Source organism: Saccopteryx leptura, chromosome 3, assembly GCF_036850995.1.
Source record: "Saccopteryx leptura isolate mSacLep1 chromosome 3, mSacLep1_pri_phased_curated, whole genome shotgun sequence".
NCBI classification, from domain to species: domain Eukaryota; kingdom Metazoa; phylum Chordata; class Mammalia; order Chiroptera; family Emballonuridae; genus Saccopteryx; species Saccopteryx leptura.
In genome coordinates, this window is record NC_089505.1 from 88,708,750 (window position 1) to 88,723,093 (window position 14,344).

The window sequence follows — 14,344 nt, forward strand, 5'->3', positions numbered from 1 at the left end:
TGGAGGGGCAGAGCATTGCCCCCTGGTAGGTGTGCCGGTGGATCCCGGTCGGGCGCATGTGGGAGTCTGACTGTCTATCCCCGTTTCCAGCTTCAGGAAAAACAAACAAACAAAAAAAAAAACATTAAGAACTTTAAAAAATTTTTAAATTTATTGATTGATTTTTAGTGAGAGAGAGGAAGGGGGAGGTGGAGAAGGAGGAAGGGGAGAGGAAGAGGGAGAGGAGGGAGAAGGAGGAAGGAGGAGGGAGAGGAAGGGGGAAACTTAGGTATGTCCCTATTTGTGTCCTGACCTGGGATTGAACCTGCAACCTTTGTGTATGGGGACAACGCTTCTAATCAACCAAACCATCCAGCCAGGGCAGAACATTGAGAAGTTTTAATCTTTTAGGACCATATATATCTATGGTTACCATGTATTTTTATCCCTCATTCACACATGTGTGAACACACACAAAATTTCGTTTTTAACAAATATTAAGGGCCTGTTATAGGGCATTAAAGGTGACATAAAGAAGTATTAAAATATGGTTCCTACATAACAAAATGCATGGGGGGCGAGGAAGCAGAGTTTAAAGTCCACAACTAAACTAAAATAAATATTAATTCTTAAAGGGCAGAAGAAAATACAATTCTTCTGGGGAGAGGGACTGAGCTCTTCGTATAATGGCCCCGTCCATATAGGAAAGGACTCAGGAGGCTTTCACAGTCGTACAGCCCTACAGCCCCACAGCCCCACCTCGTAACCGAGCTCTGCAGAGTCTAAGCGGCTGTAACTCAGGCACCTTGCAGACAAGAACACAAGCCCCGCTGGCCTCTCCACTGGATTGTGAGCTCCACGAGGGTCAGCGGGCTCTCAGTCCCCCCACAGAGAGCACCTCTGGTACCAAAGGTTCCCCCCAAACAGTTCTCAAAACACTCCCAATTTTGCCAACTGTGACAATGGTTTAGACACCTCAAAGTCCAAATCCTGGGATTGATGATGCCACAATTTAGAGAACTTAAGACATGAACAGAACAAAGAACCGTATTTCAAAAGTGAAAAAAAGAACAAAGGTCATTAATATGGAAACAATTTCAGAATTAAACATCTCAAAAAAAAACACCTTAGCTTAACAGAAGAAGTCTGGTGTCTTAAGCCAGTTCTCTCCTGCTTGCTTTTCCTATTTTCTATAATACAACTAATGGTTTTCAAATTACATACAAGAAAAAAAATTAATTTTTATGGGCTGGGGGTGTGGAGGGTATCTTTTCTACCACTGCTAAGCTGTGAATAAGACTGAGGTGAATGTTTTCTAAACTATACAATTAAGTTTTTACTCTATTTTCTAAGTTTTACTCAAGAGCATAATTTAAAATAAAACGAACCAATTAAACAAGAATTATGATTTGATTTATTTTGAAACATTTTTAATGTCAGCTTTTAACAGACTAGATACATGTTTTAAAAGCATCAGCAAACTAGATTTTCAAAGTTAGCATGGGTTCAATGGATCTTAAGGTTAAAAAAATCTATTAGTGATATAAAATATGGGCTCCAAATATTTTAATGCATTGACTATAACCACAGTAATCACAAATTATAAGTCTTCTTAAAGACCACTGTAAACCATCCATTTATTTTACCAGCTAATAAAATGGGAGAGTCTGTTTTAGCTTAGAAGTCATAAATGTCTCCATCTAAAATTCACCAGGTAACCAAGATCCAGCCATAGCCTAAGAAATATCAGTTAGCAAATACTTAAAACCAATCCTTGGCCCTGGCTGGTTGGCTTAGTGGTAGAGTGTCGGCCTGGCGTGCAGAAGTCCCGGGTTCGATTCCCGGCCAGGGCACACAGGAGAAGCGCCCATCTGCTTCTCCACCCCTCCCCCTCTCCTTCCTCTCTGTCTCTCTCTTCCCCTCCCGCAGCCAAGGCTCCACTGGAGCAAAGATGGCCCGGGCACTGGGGATGGCTCCTCGGCCTCTGCCCCAGGCGCTAGAGTGGCTCTGGTCGCAACAGGGCGATGCCCCGGAGGGGCAGAGCATCGCCCCCTGGTGGGCAGAGCGTTGCCCCTGGTGGGCGTGTCGGCTGGATCCTGGTCGGGCGCATGCGGGAGTCTGTCTGACTGTCTCTCCCCGTTTCCGGCTTCAGAAAAATACAGAAAAAACAAAAAACAAAAAACAAAAACCAATCCTTATAAGCAGCACCGTGTTCAATAATACTTTAAAAGTTCAAGGCCCTGGCCAGTTGGCTCAGTGGTAGAGCGTCGGCCCAGGATGAATTGGCCCCGGGTGTAAAGATGGCTCCATGGCCTCTGTCTGAGGTGCTAAGAAGAACTCTGTTGCTGAGTAATGGAGCAAGCCCCAGAGGAGCAGAGCATCACCCTCTAGTGGGCTTGCCAGGTGGATCCTGGTAGGGCACATGTGGTAGTCTGTCTTCTCTGTCTCCCCTCCTCTCACTGAATTAAAAAAAAAAAAAGTCCAAAGCAGTTTCGGAAATGCAGTTTCTCTAAGTATTGATACTACATTGCATACATTGAAGCACTCTTATATGCTACCCCCACCAGCTCTAGTATTCGAAAAAGACAGACCTAAGATGTTAACAATGCAAGCAGCAAATATTCAAAGCTCTTGGTTTAAAGATTCACCTAATTTTTTAAGACCTCCTTTCCCCCCAACATCAGCACCAAAAGTTTCTTACATGCAAATTTCTTAACTGCTTCACTTATACAAGTCAATCTCTCTTAGATGACCCTAGTCAAAACTGGATCACTGCCTAGTCAAATATCCATAGGTTAGATTATCAAAATGAACAGATTCAAGCCTCTGCTCCATTTTAATGGGAATAAACTCACTGCCTGGGAATAACTATAGGATCACAGTACTGGCCACCAAAAGGCAGTGGCTGTTTCTACTGGTGATCACTTCCGCCTTGCATGGAAAATTCCAACTCTATCTGCATCTACTAGAGAGTAAGTTATTAAGAGAAAAGGTATGGCTTAAAATGTCTATCTTTTTACTGAATCTTGCCGATCTCAAAACATTTATATTTCTTATTCATATGAGTTGTGTCAGTAAAAGCAACACCTGAAAACATTGTAGCATTAAATATGTAAACTTCTTATTAATGAGATGTTTATTCTTTCAAATAAAAAGATTTCTATCAGAAACAAACAGAGTCTGACTCACAAACTAGGACTGTATATCACAAGTTAAGAGGAGGAGAACAGATTTTATATGAATATGGCAAGAGTTGTAATTGTAGTTCTAGAAAAACTGGGAAACAGGAAGAGGGAAGCTATATTAAGAAATTCTATTATATTGCCTGACCAGGTGGTGATGCAGTGAACATAACATCAACCTGGAATGCTGAGGTTCCAGGTTCAAAACCCCAAGGCTGCTGGCTTGAACACAGGCTGGCTCGCTTGAGTGCAGGGTTGCCAGCTTGAGCAAGGGGTCCCTGGCTCAGCTTGAGCCCCTCCCCTCCCACCAGTCAAGGCACATATGAGAAGCAATCAATGAACAACTAAAGTGACAGAACTACAAGTTGATGTTTCTCATCTCTCTCTCCCTTTCTCTCTCTCTCTTTCTAAAAAAAGAAATTCTGCTATTGATAATGAAAATAAGCCCAGATACCTTTCTTTAATGTTTGAAAAATTTTTAAAAAATCAAGCCCTAACACTGAAACAACTTACAACTTTAACAGAATAAAAACATTATTTAAGAACAAATGCTGCCCTGGCCGGTTGGCTCAGCGGTAGAGCGTCGGCCTAGCGTTCGGAGGACCCGGGTTCGATTCCCGGCCAGGGAACATAGGAGAAGCGCCCATTTGCTTCTCCACCCCTCCGCCGCGCTTTCCTCTCTGTCTCTCTCTTCCCCTCCCGCAGCCAAGGCTCCATTGGAGCAAAGATGGCCCGGGCGCTGGGCATGGCTCTGTGGCCTCTGCCTCAGGTGCTAGAGTGGCTCTGGTCGCAATATGGCGACGCCCAAGATGGGCAGAGCACCGCCCCTGGTGGGCGTGCCGGGTGGATCCCGGTTGGGCGCATGCGGGAGCCTGTCTGACTGTCTCTCCCTGTTTCCAGCTTCAGAAAAATGAAAAAAAAAAAAAAAAAAAAAAAAGAAAAGAACAAATGCAACAGACAAGCTTAGAATTCTGCAAGTCTTCATTATTGTAAACAGCAGTGCTTACTAAACGGCACTGTGCATTCAACTCACCAGAGGAGCTTGTTGAGATACAGATTCTAGTTCAATAGGAATGGACCGGAGCCTGGGAGTCCGTGATTTGCAAGAACTCCAGGTGACGTGATGACAATGATCTGAATACCACACTGTGAGCGGAGCGGACACACAGCATTTGCAGTAGAGGTCTCTGGTTTAAAACCAGAAACTTGCTGAAGTATCGTTATGTGGCTATGTCACGTTTGTCCTTAACAGTATCAACCTATTCAGGAAGTCCATACTTTGTTATATAACATTAGATTACGCATTAATGAGGCTAGAAAATTGTTTATCTAAGGTTATAATCTGAAGTTAAATAAAAGTTTACGCTGAACATTCAAAGTGAATGCTAGAGTCATTTTTAACCTCTTAGTATTAATAGAATCTTGATAACTCAGTCCTAAAGCCCTTTCTCAATAGTAGTCACTCTTTGTGGGGGGAACAGGCTCTATGTAAAAGGTCTTTTGTCTGAAGATATCTTTGTATCTATTTAATAGAACTCATTCCCAGAAATGTAGCTGAAAAGGGCTGATTTTCATGTTATTTTTCAAATTAAAATTTTAAATCTCTAATACTTCTCATTTACCCAAAGTTAAAATCCTAAACATCAAAACAACCCACCTCTTTCACATTTTCAATGAAGAAAATCAAAGTAAAAGACAGACTTCCATTCTCATAAGTCACTTTCAACTCCCCATTTTCAGTCTTACTACAAGACTGAATTATTACAAGAACCTCCTCTCTCAACAATGTTCTGAATCTCAACCTGGACACTCCCAAGTCTCTATTTAAAAGACTTTGGTGGGGCCTGACCAGGCGGTGGCGCAGTGGATAGAGCATCAGACTGGGATGCAGAGGACCCAGGCTTGAGACCCGAGGTCACCAGCTTGAGCGCGGGCTCATCTGGTTTGAGCAAAGCTCACCAGCTTGGACCCAAGGTTGCTGGCTCGTGCAAGGGGTTGCTTGGTCTGCTGAAGGCCCGCGGTCAAGGCACATATGAGAAAGCAATCAATGAACAACTAAGGTGTCACAATGAAAAACTGATGACTGATGCTTCTCATATCTGTTCTTGTCTGTCTGTCCCTGTCTATCCCTCTCTCTGACTCTTTCTCCGTGTAAAAAAATAAAAAATAAATAAGTAAGTAAAATAAAAGACTTTGGTGGGGAGGGTCCCCAAACACCTTCTTTGGAGAGAGTGTAAGGCCCCCAGTAAACCTGCCAGCCATAATTCTGGCCTAAGTCCTCCTGCATCCCTTGTGCAACCTGCTCTCCAGCCACAGTAATGTACCCCCCTGAGGCATGCTTTGCAGTCTCCCGTCCCATGCCTCTGCTTGTGACATCTCCTACAGTTGGAAAGTCACTTTCCTTTACCCTCCCACTCACGACCTGTCAAAAAATGTATCCTTCCTTCAAAGTTCATTTCAAATGCCACATCTCCAAAGAACCTTCCAGAAGCCCTCAGCCTCTGTGCTCATTGAGGGGCCTGAAAATCCACCAAGGAAGGCCCTGAGCACACAGAAATGGTCCATCTTCCTTGCTGTGACGGTGGCTCCCTGCAAGCACAGCTGGTACATTATTCCTCTTTAAAAACACCCCCCATCACAGTGCTCAGTGATATGCGTACAAAACTTCTAAAAACGAAACTATATGGAATGTTTAGCTCTGAAAATGGAAGTGGGGGAAAATGAATTTCTAGTATAGTACATATTAATGTACCAGCAACTGGGTTTACAAATAGCATGCGCTTAATTTCTACTGGGCTAGGTGCTCAAAAATAAAACTGCAGAGATGAAGATGGTAGTTAAGGCTGTATGCCTTTGCACCATCTCCCTCCACAGGCTGATTACAACTCTGGGGGCTCCTCTTCTCTCTACCTGGTCAAAGCAGCTCAGATCATCTTCTCACTAACGTTAGCTGCATCTGAGATAGGTCACTGAGCAAGTGCTCCCCGTCTATGATCCAATGCTGGCTAACTATGTCTGAACAACAGCTCACACAGAAAGCCATAACCAAAGGCCAGGCAAGATTCAAGAGACAATCATCCAGGTATCAGACACAGAAAGTCTTTGGTTCAAACAACACAAACATGTTTTCCGTGTTAAAGACGACAGATGTCTTGTAATCATCTCAGAATTTTGAAGAAAACTTCAATGTGTGTGAAAATCAAAATCTGTTTTTGGAACATCCATGATTTTATGTTATTTATCACATGGGTTCCCCTCCTGGTAATTAAGATTCAGCTCTATCTGGTCTCTTATTTTTTAGGCATTACCTTAGCATCAAAGGTCATGTAGCTCATCAATCCAAAGGGCTTCAAGCAGAACTCAAAGGTCCTGGCTCCAGTCACCCCTCAGAACCTCAGCTTGGGAACACTCTCTGATTTACACAAATGTACTTACACCCAAGGCTCTGATGTGGTTTAGGCCCAACAGTGTCCCGAGAGAGAAGTGCACAGCCCAGGGGAATCTGAGACGCTGGCAAAAAGATTCTTGACTGTATTTTACTACTAATTACATCTTATAAGCATATTGAGGGAGGCAAATGGTTACAGAGAAGGATAATAAACTACAGGATATCTGTACAACCATGAAACTAAAATACTTGAGTTGTGGTTATTCTCCTGGGTACCATTAGGTTAACATGAAATACCCACTCAACTAGACCTCTATAAACAGTCGGTTTTCCACACTCAAAGCCACTGCCCCCACTTCAGTGGGCAGCAGTGTTCAGAGAAAAGCCAGATTTAGCGCCTGCATAATAAACACCAGAAACCAAAGAATTAGGAAAGCTGCCCCCGTCCATGCCCATCGGGAAACCTTTGTCGGTGTAACTCACTAAAGGGACTGGTAAAAACGGAAGTCTCCTCAACGAAGCTTTAAGACCAAATAGATCCCCCTTAAACTAGACACTGCCCTCTACTCCTTCTCAGTTTTTCAACTAAAAGGCTTTCTGTCAAGATAGATGAATGAAAAACAAATAATTTATTTTTACACGGATTCAATTTGCTAATATGTGGAAAATAATTCTGTACTTTCATAATATTTAACTACTCTGTAATATTGGGAGTAGATAGGAAGAACAATCATTTTCAAGTGTTTTTAGGTGCTCTTTACGGATAGTATCTCATTTAAATTCTCAAAACTCCTCTCAGGAATAGGAGAACCAGCCTGTTTTACAGACACAGACATGAAAGGACAGACAGGCTGAATAATCTGTGTAAGGCCCCACAGCAGGTAAGTGGCCAAGGAGGCAGGAATCACCATTCCACTCTCAGCAGAGATATCCCCTATCTGTGCGAACATTCTATAAAGACTGTATGCGGCACCTATCAAGTTTTCTGCAAAGAAACACCATTTTAGAGAAAATAATTTCCCATTCCTTGTCAGGATGTGCCCTGAACTTCCCGGTAATAGCCCAAAGCAGACTGCATAGTCAAGAGATCATCACGTACTACGGTTACGGGTGAAACCAAGAATAGAGCACAGGTCTGCTGACCTGCGCCCGGGCCCAATCAGGCATGTTCTCTGGATGCTGATACCCTTCTGAAGTTTCAAGTTAGTTGAGAATAGCAAAGAAATGAGTTAATAATTCTGGTAAATAGAAGAGAATGTGGAAAGTATCTAAGGATTTGCTATAAAAAGAGGCATGACCGTATGAAGATTTCTATTAAGGAAGTTTTCAACCAAGAACACTGGTGCCTACTTATTTCCTCATCTTCCACAGCAAAAATGAAGAGAGACCTTTGCCCTTCCCTCTCCAAGAGTTGTGAATGATTAGCTCGCCTATGTTGATAACTAAGAAAAATACGAGTGCCTCTCCCAGCTGATTAGAATCCTTACAGATTTACCCTACTAACCAAACTCCTCCAATTCTACACAAAAGAGCCCGACACCAGAACAGTTAGTTAGGCAATGTCAGCTGCAATAAAGCTTCCACTAGCTCCAATGGCCAGGCCCAGAAAAGGCTGGAACAAGAAGACTGCCAGGTGCCAGACGAGAGGTAGAGAGAGGAGTCACGTGACTGGAAAACTACGACCGCAGAGAGCGCTGGGCAAGGGTCTCAAGAAAGATGCGCCAGGAAAAGACCAGAGAACCAGCTCGAAGAGAACTTGTCTGTGGGAGAGAAAAGGCTTCTTCTGGAGCTTGACATCATCAATAAGAATAAGGAACCACCACGAGCAAGAGAAAAACAGAGCTGGACAAGTTTCCACTTAGGAATTAAAACTAGATAAAACTGGCATTTCCAAATGCTAGACAGAAAATTTTAGATTTAATGCTTAATCTTGCTATTATAAATTTATTTTTGAAACAGAAAGATAAAGTAATTGTTAAACGATATCTTGTATCAAATCCTTCATGGTTTGCAGGTTTCAGCAGAGCACAGGGGTAGATAAAACTCGAGTTGAGAGATTACGATCTAGCCCATCACATCAAATCAAATCAAAGCTACGCAATGATCTCTCAATTTCACCCAAATTTGGTCAAACCAAAATTCCTACACTCCAGTGAAGGCATTTTAGTTTTTAAAAGTATGTATCAAACTTCAGATAACTGAAATCCTCAGAAAACTTTCACTGTTCTACATTAAATACCTCTTTCCAATCTGTTCTGGAAAGAGCAAAAAAACTAAGTTGTTTTATGGAATGATGACATAATATATTTTATCTTAATGTCTGTGAACATTTTCTCTTTATCATTTTCTTTTTTTTTTTTTTAAACATTATTTTCTAAGGTTTTCAATTTATTCATTTTAGAGAGGAGAGAGAAAGGGGGAGAGAGAGACAGAGACAGAAGGTGGGGAGGAGCAGGAAGCATCAACTCCCATATGTGCCTTGACCAGGTAAGCCCAGGGTTTTGAACCTGCAACCTCAGCATCTCCAGGTTGATGCTTTATCCACTGCGCCACCACAGGTCAGGCCTCTTTATCATTTTCAAAATGACACATCTCTCAGCTTATTTGGATATATAATAAATATTAAAAGTTTAATCTAATTATGATTGATGATACAAACCACTGATTTAGAAGAGGCTACACTTGAAATCTCAGAATCCCTCTTTCCTATTGTAATCGTTGTTCTTAGGGTACTATACAGAGTATCAAGAAACTGTTCATTAAAATAATAATAAATAAAAAAGTCAAAACTGAGTAAGAAGAGATCAATAAACAACACCCAATTAGAAAACAGAAAACTGAACCAAACTAAACAACCTACCCACTTTTACAATGACTATTCTTCATCCATCTCCCCTGACACTTCTGGGAAAAATGTCTAAATAATCACCCCATCCCCAAGTCCTAAAGAGCACTTCTGATTACTGGCCTCTGCTTTAGCCACAAACACTGGGAGGCAGCTGGCCCTACTTTAACCCAAGTCTCCCCTACTCCTTGGCCTAACCAGAAGAGGACACTCCTCCACCCTCCTCCAACAGCACCTGTAGGAAGTAACAGAGAAATCATAAAGAATCTCTTGCTAATATTTCCTCATATAACTTCATTCTGAAGTCTCCTCAGCAAACCCTTCTACCCCAAGTTTAGTAAGTATACTCATCAGATATGACTCTTTAAAAATTAAAACAATTCTTGTACATCCATTAAATGAAAAGTGCAAACTTTTAGGTCTGGAAAATTAAAGAGTTAAAACTACTCTTCGAAACACAGCAACATTAAATACAGAGAAAGTCCCAGTAGAATTCAAAGTATATGAGCTACAAACCACATCAACCAAATCCAAACTAGTGATAAATGACATTTCCTATTTCAGCCACTGTATTTAAAATTAGATGTTAACTCCCCAACACCCCAGGGCTCCCCCCACCCCCAACTTAACCCTCTATTGCCAAAGACCATTTTGTTCTTACAACAGAAGTTCATTCTCTTTGAGGAGATAGACATAATCTGTCACTTTACTATCTAAAACCATGAGCTAAAACTAAAAGGAAGTAAAATGAATAGGATGCTAGAGCCCAGCCTGAGTGTGAGCACAGTGCAGGGTTAAAGGAAACCATTTCATAAGATCAAGTGTGGAGAAGCAGCAGGAGCAAAGAGGAAAAAAATCAAGTTACATAAAGTCCAATTGTACTCACTGTTTCCTTATTGGGAAGCAGCTCCTTTCTAATTCTGAAGAAGTTCTTGCCGTACTGCCTGAGCCCCTTAACGAAGCGTTTCTGTGATAAAAAAAAACAACAACAACAAATGGGATGTAAAAACCGAAAACAAAACAGGATGTCAGCAAAGCAAAGCTATCTGCAATCAGCAGAATAACCACCACAAAAAAGTCTTAGCCAGGGAATACTGACTGGGCTCGGGGGCCTATTTCAGCAGCAGACTGGGGACCCACAGCCAGGCAGGCCCCCACAGCCTTGTACACAACCCCAAGCCCACATCCCATACCCCACACAGGGTTGGGGAAGAACACCCTGTGTGGGGGGCTCGGAGCAATCTGTGCACTCCCTGCTACTAGTCTGCGCACTGGTTGACGACGGCGTAAACAACAAATAGGCTTCGTGGCTCAATAGAACAGCACAACTGCTCTCCACCTGAGGAGGCTTCCCAGAGTGCCGAGAAAGGAGGAAGCAGAACCCAACCCGGAGACTTTTTCCCCAGAAGGGCACCCTAGCGGCTTCAAGGCCCTGTCGTTAATCCGAGGAATTCACTAGGAAAGCACCGATATCAGAAGCCCACTGGGGGCCAGAACATCAGCTGGTCGGCCCGCCATCTCTTCACTAAAAGCCATTCCAGAGCACCAGATAAAGAATGACCAGCACCCCTTCCATCCCCCCGAAGCCCCTCACCGCCCCCCCACCCCAGTTTCCTTAGCAGTCTAGAGACTTTCACTTTGTCCCATTCCTCCCAGGCAGCCCCTCCCCGCCCAAGTGGAGGCAGCTGCCGGCTGCCCCGGACCCCACCTCGGGGCTCCGGGCGCGAAGCCCGGTCCCACGCAGTCGACCCCACACTGCACGTCCCAGCAGGGCGGGCTCGGGTGGGCTGAGGTGGCCGGGCAGCCACAGGTACGCCGGGCGGGCACCGAGCGCACTCGGGGTTGGAGCAGCGCGAGGCCGCGCCTGTCACTCCGCTCCGGCTCCACAAAGCGCAGGGAGGAGCGGCCGAGGTGGCACGGTGTGTGACCGCAGCGGGGCCGCGCAGCGCGGGGCTCGGGCTGGGGCCACCGCTGCCACCGGGGGAGGAGGCTGGAGTGCGGCGCGCAGAGCCCAGCGGCCGCGGGAGGCTGCAAAAGGCGGCCTGGATCAGCGCGCTGCCCGCCGGCCCCGCACTCCGGCCCCACGCCGGGGCTCTGCGCCACCGCCTCCCGGGGCCCGGGCGCTGCTCTCTCGGGTTCTTCCTTCGGACCAGCAGGGGTAAATGCAGCAGCGAGGCGCAGAAACTTCCTCCCTACCACAGCGAGAGTGAGCAGGGGGCGCCCACGGTGCCGGGGCCGCGTCGGCACTCGGGGCCCTTCCCAGGCCGCTCCGTTTCCAATCCTCCCTTCCAAGCGGGCACAGTAAGCAGTGCTACCCCCGCACGGCCACCGCCACCAGGCTGCAAAACTGGAAGGCTGGCCCCGACGACCCCCGCGGTCCCTTCCGGCCTAGGATTGTGGGCGGCCGCTCCAGCGCGGCCCAGGCATTAGCCTGCACCTCGCCAGGCGCCGTTTCACAACTAAATCACCGCGGAAGCTTCCCAGCCAATAAATCACCTGCCCACCGGGAGGAGAGTCCCTCCCACTCCCCGTGTTAGAGACCAGCCGGGCAAATTCAGTGAAGAGCCAGACTTGGCCTGCAACACCGATCTGCAACCTCCTACTCCATTCCTAGAGACTCGGCATTTTCAGATTTCGTCCTTTCTAAGATATGACTCATCACTGTCAGTTTTCAATATAATTCTTATAGTTCAAAGGAAAAAGTGTGTCAATGCACAAAAAAGAAACAAGCCCTCCTCTGGTCTGGAAGAGAGTGACCTCAGTTACTTGACAAAAGTAATCGTTCTTATCAGCACCATGCATACTGGACCATGTGCAAGGCATCTCCACAGGGGGGCAAGAGAGGAAGGAGGCTGCCCTGCCCTCAAGGGGCTCCCTGGCAGACAGGTAAACAGATCAATCTCTGGGCCCTCAGAAAAGCAGCAGCGGAACAAAGGGCTGTGGGTGGGGCTAGAAGGAGGAAGCAATTTACACTGCTGGTGTTTCAGAGGAAGTGACAAGGAAGAGCAGGAGCCTGCCAGGTGTGCTCAGCAGGGCTTCAAGCAGAGGAGCCAGCCAGGAAGGGCATACAGAACATTCTGGGAACTGCAAGGGGGGCAGGGTGTGCAAAGAGGAGTGCCAGCAGGTAGGCCCTGAGCAGCCAGCGAGGATCAGGTTGCAGAGAGCCTCTTAGGCCAGGCCACTGGCCCTAACTGCAGACTTGCGGAGAAGTTTAAGCATGAACAGTCCACGGAGAGACTGGACAAGGGCCGCTCCAGTGGCAGTACAGCTGTGGCCTAGGGACAGTCTGGCTGCAATGGACATACCAGTTGAAGAGGCTGGTGAGATAACCCAGGTATGAGATGAGGAAGGCCTGAACTCAACTTCAGCCAACAGGATTAATGCTTCTTCAATCCACTCCTTATTTACTGAGCACCTAGTATCAGGAGGAATTTAAAAATAACCATGGACCTTTATTAAAACGGATTCTATTTTAGCAGGTAAGATAAACACGTGTGGAGTCATTAAAGATCAGTCTGAGACTTAATTCAGTCAAGCATAATGTAGTGGAGTGCAGCTCCTCAGTGCAGCCAGAGAGCCCAGAGGGACAGACAGTGGCGCCCAGAATGCCTACCCAAAATGGCGAGGCACAGTCAGACTACTGAGAACTAAGAGCATCTGCAGGGGTGGACGGAGTTTGGAAGATCTGCCATGAAAGACGGAGGTGGAGGCTGAGAAGTGCTTACAGGAGAGGAGAGTCCACACTAAGTTGAGGTGAGTGATCGGTGTGAGTCATGGTGGCATGCCGGGGGCCAATGCGATCTGAACATGGGCTGGAAGCCAAAGGACACCCAGCAGGTTCTCCAGAGAGGCCGGCGCAGAGGAGGCGGCATCTGGTTGAGGCGGATGCCAGAGCATCAGGTGGACGAGGTGGCGCTGAGCAAACTCGAGCTCAGATTTGGATTCTTCCTCTGAACATCGTTCATTTAACTAATCCATGAAGTCCCTACTCCATGCCAGGGCCTCATACAGTACATTCATGTCCTCACAGCCTACAGAGTACTATTATTATTTCTGTTTTATAATGGAGGGCAAGGGAGCTGAGGCACAGATGGTAAAGTAACTAGACCAAGGTCACCCTAACCCTTAGACGGAAAGGCAGAATTCAACCCCAGGCTCCAAAACCCATGCCAGGCACTGTCACACACTCTGTAAGATGGAGGCTGAGAGTCCACAGACATAACCTTTTTCAGTCATGGTACCATTATCTATGACTCTGCCCTTCCCTGTTGGCCCCAACATCAAATCACCAAGTCCTCAGGATTCTTCTTAAGAAAGGTCTTCCAGGACCCTTCTTTCTTGCCTATTCTAGTGCTAGCCCCAGGCCAAACCTTTATCCCTCTCCTACTAGTTAGCCTACTAACTCCGCTCTCCCATCCAACCATTCACAAGGTCTTTTCAAAACCGAGTTTATTATGACCCCCATACTGTCCTGCCGCCAGCCCCTACTAAGAACAGCTCTTTGACCTATTCAGGGTGGCGTTTACACCCCCCTTTAGCCATGAATTCAGATCCTTCCAGATCCTTTCTAACCACATATTCAGTAATGTCAATCGGCCCACATTGCAACTGTCTAAACTCGGGACTCTGGGCTATCTTTTCTACTCCTCTCTACAGCCTGACCAAGATATTGCCGGTTTACCCAAGTTCAAATCCCTCCCACTCTAAAATGAAACTTCCCTGACCATTCCCTCCCATTCATTTGGCATTTATTTACTTGTATAAGTTCTCATGTACGGATGGAGTCTACATGCTCTGCAAAGATAGTATCGTATCTTATACCACCACTCTGCCCCCTGTATAGCCTTGTACAGCCTTAGGCAACTGGAGCTAGGGTGGTCACAGTGGAAACAGACCATTTAAAAGTCAAAGGGTGCATTCTGAACTGTGATAGAAGAGTGGACTTTCTTG

At 45.7% G+C, this 14,344-nt stretch overlaps 1 protein-coding gene across 7 annotated transcripts in view; it reads right to left on the reverse strand.

The window, feature by feature from the left end:
• RERE (arginine-glutamic acid dipeptide repeats) overlaps window positions 1-14,344 on the reverse strand; it is a 422,789-nt gene that overhangs the window by 47,844 nt on the left and 360,601 nt on the right. For 5 of the 7 annotated variants that reach the window (XM_066374961.1, XM_066374958.1, XM_066374959.1 and 2 more), the window contains one exon: window positions 10,281-10,361. In XM_066374961.1, the coding sequence (XP_066231058.1) occupies window positions 10,281-10,361 (81 nt within the window). Of the gene's footprint in view, window positions 1-10,280; window positions 10,362-11,102; window positions 11,253-11,590; window positions 11,779-14,344 lie in introns of those variants that run through there. The other 2 variants (XM_066374963.1, XM_066374964.1) reach the window with 2 other exon arrangements.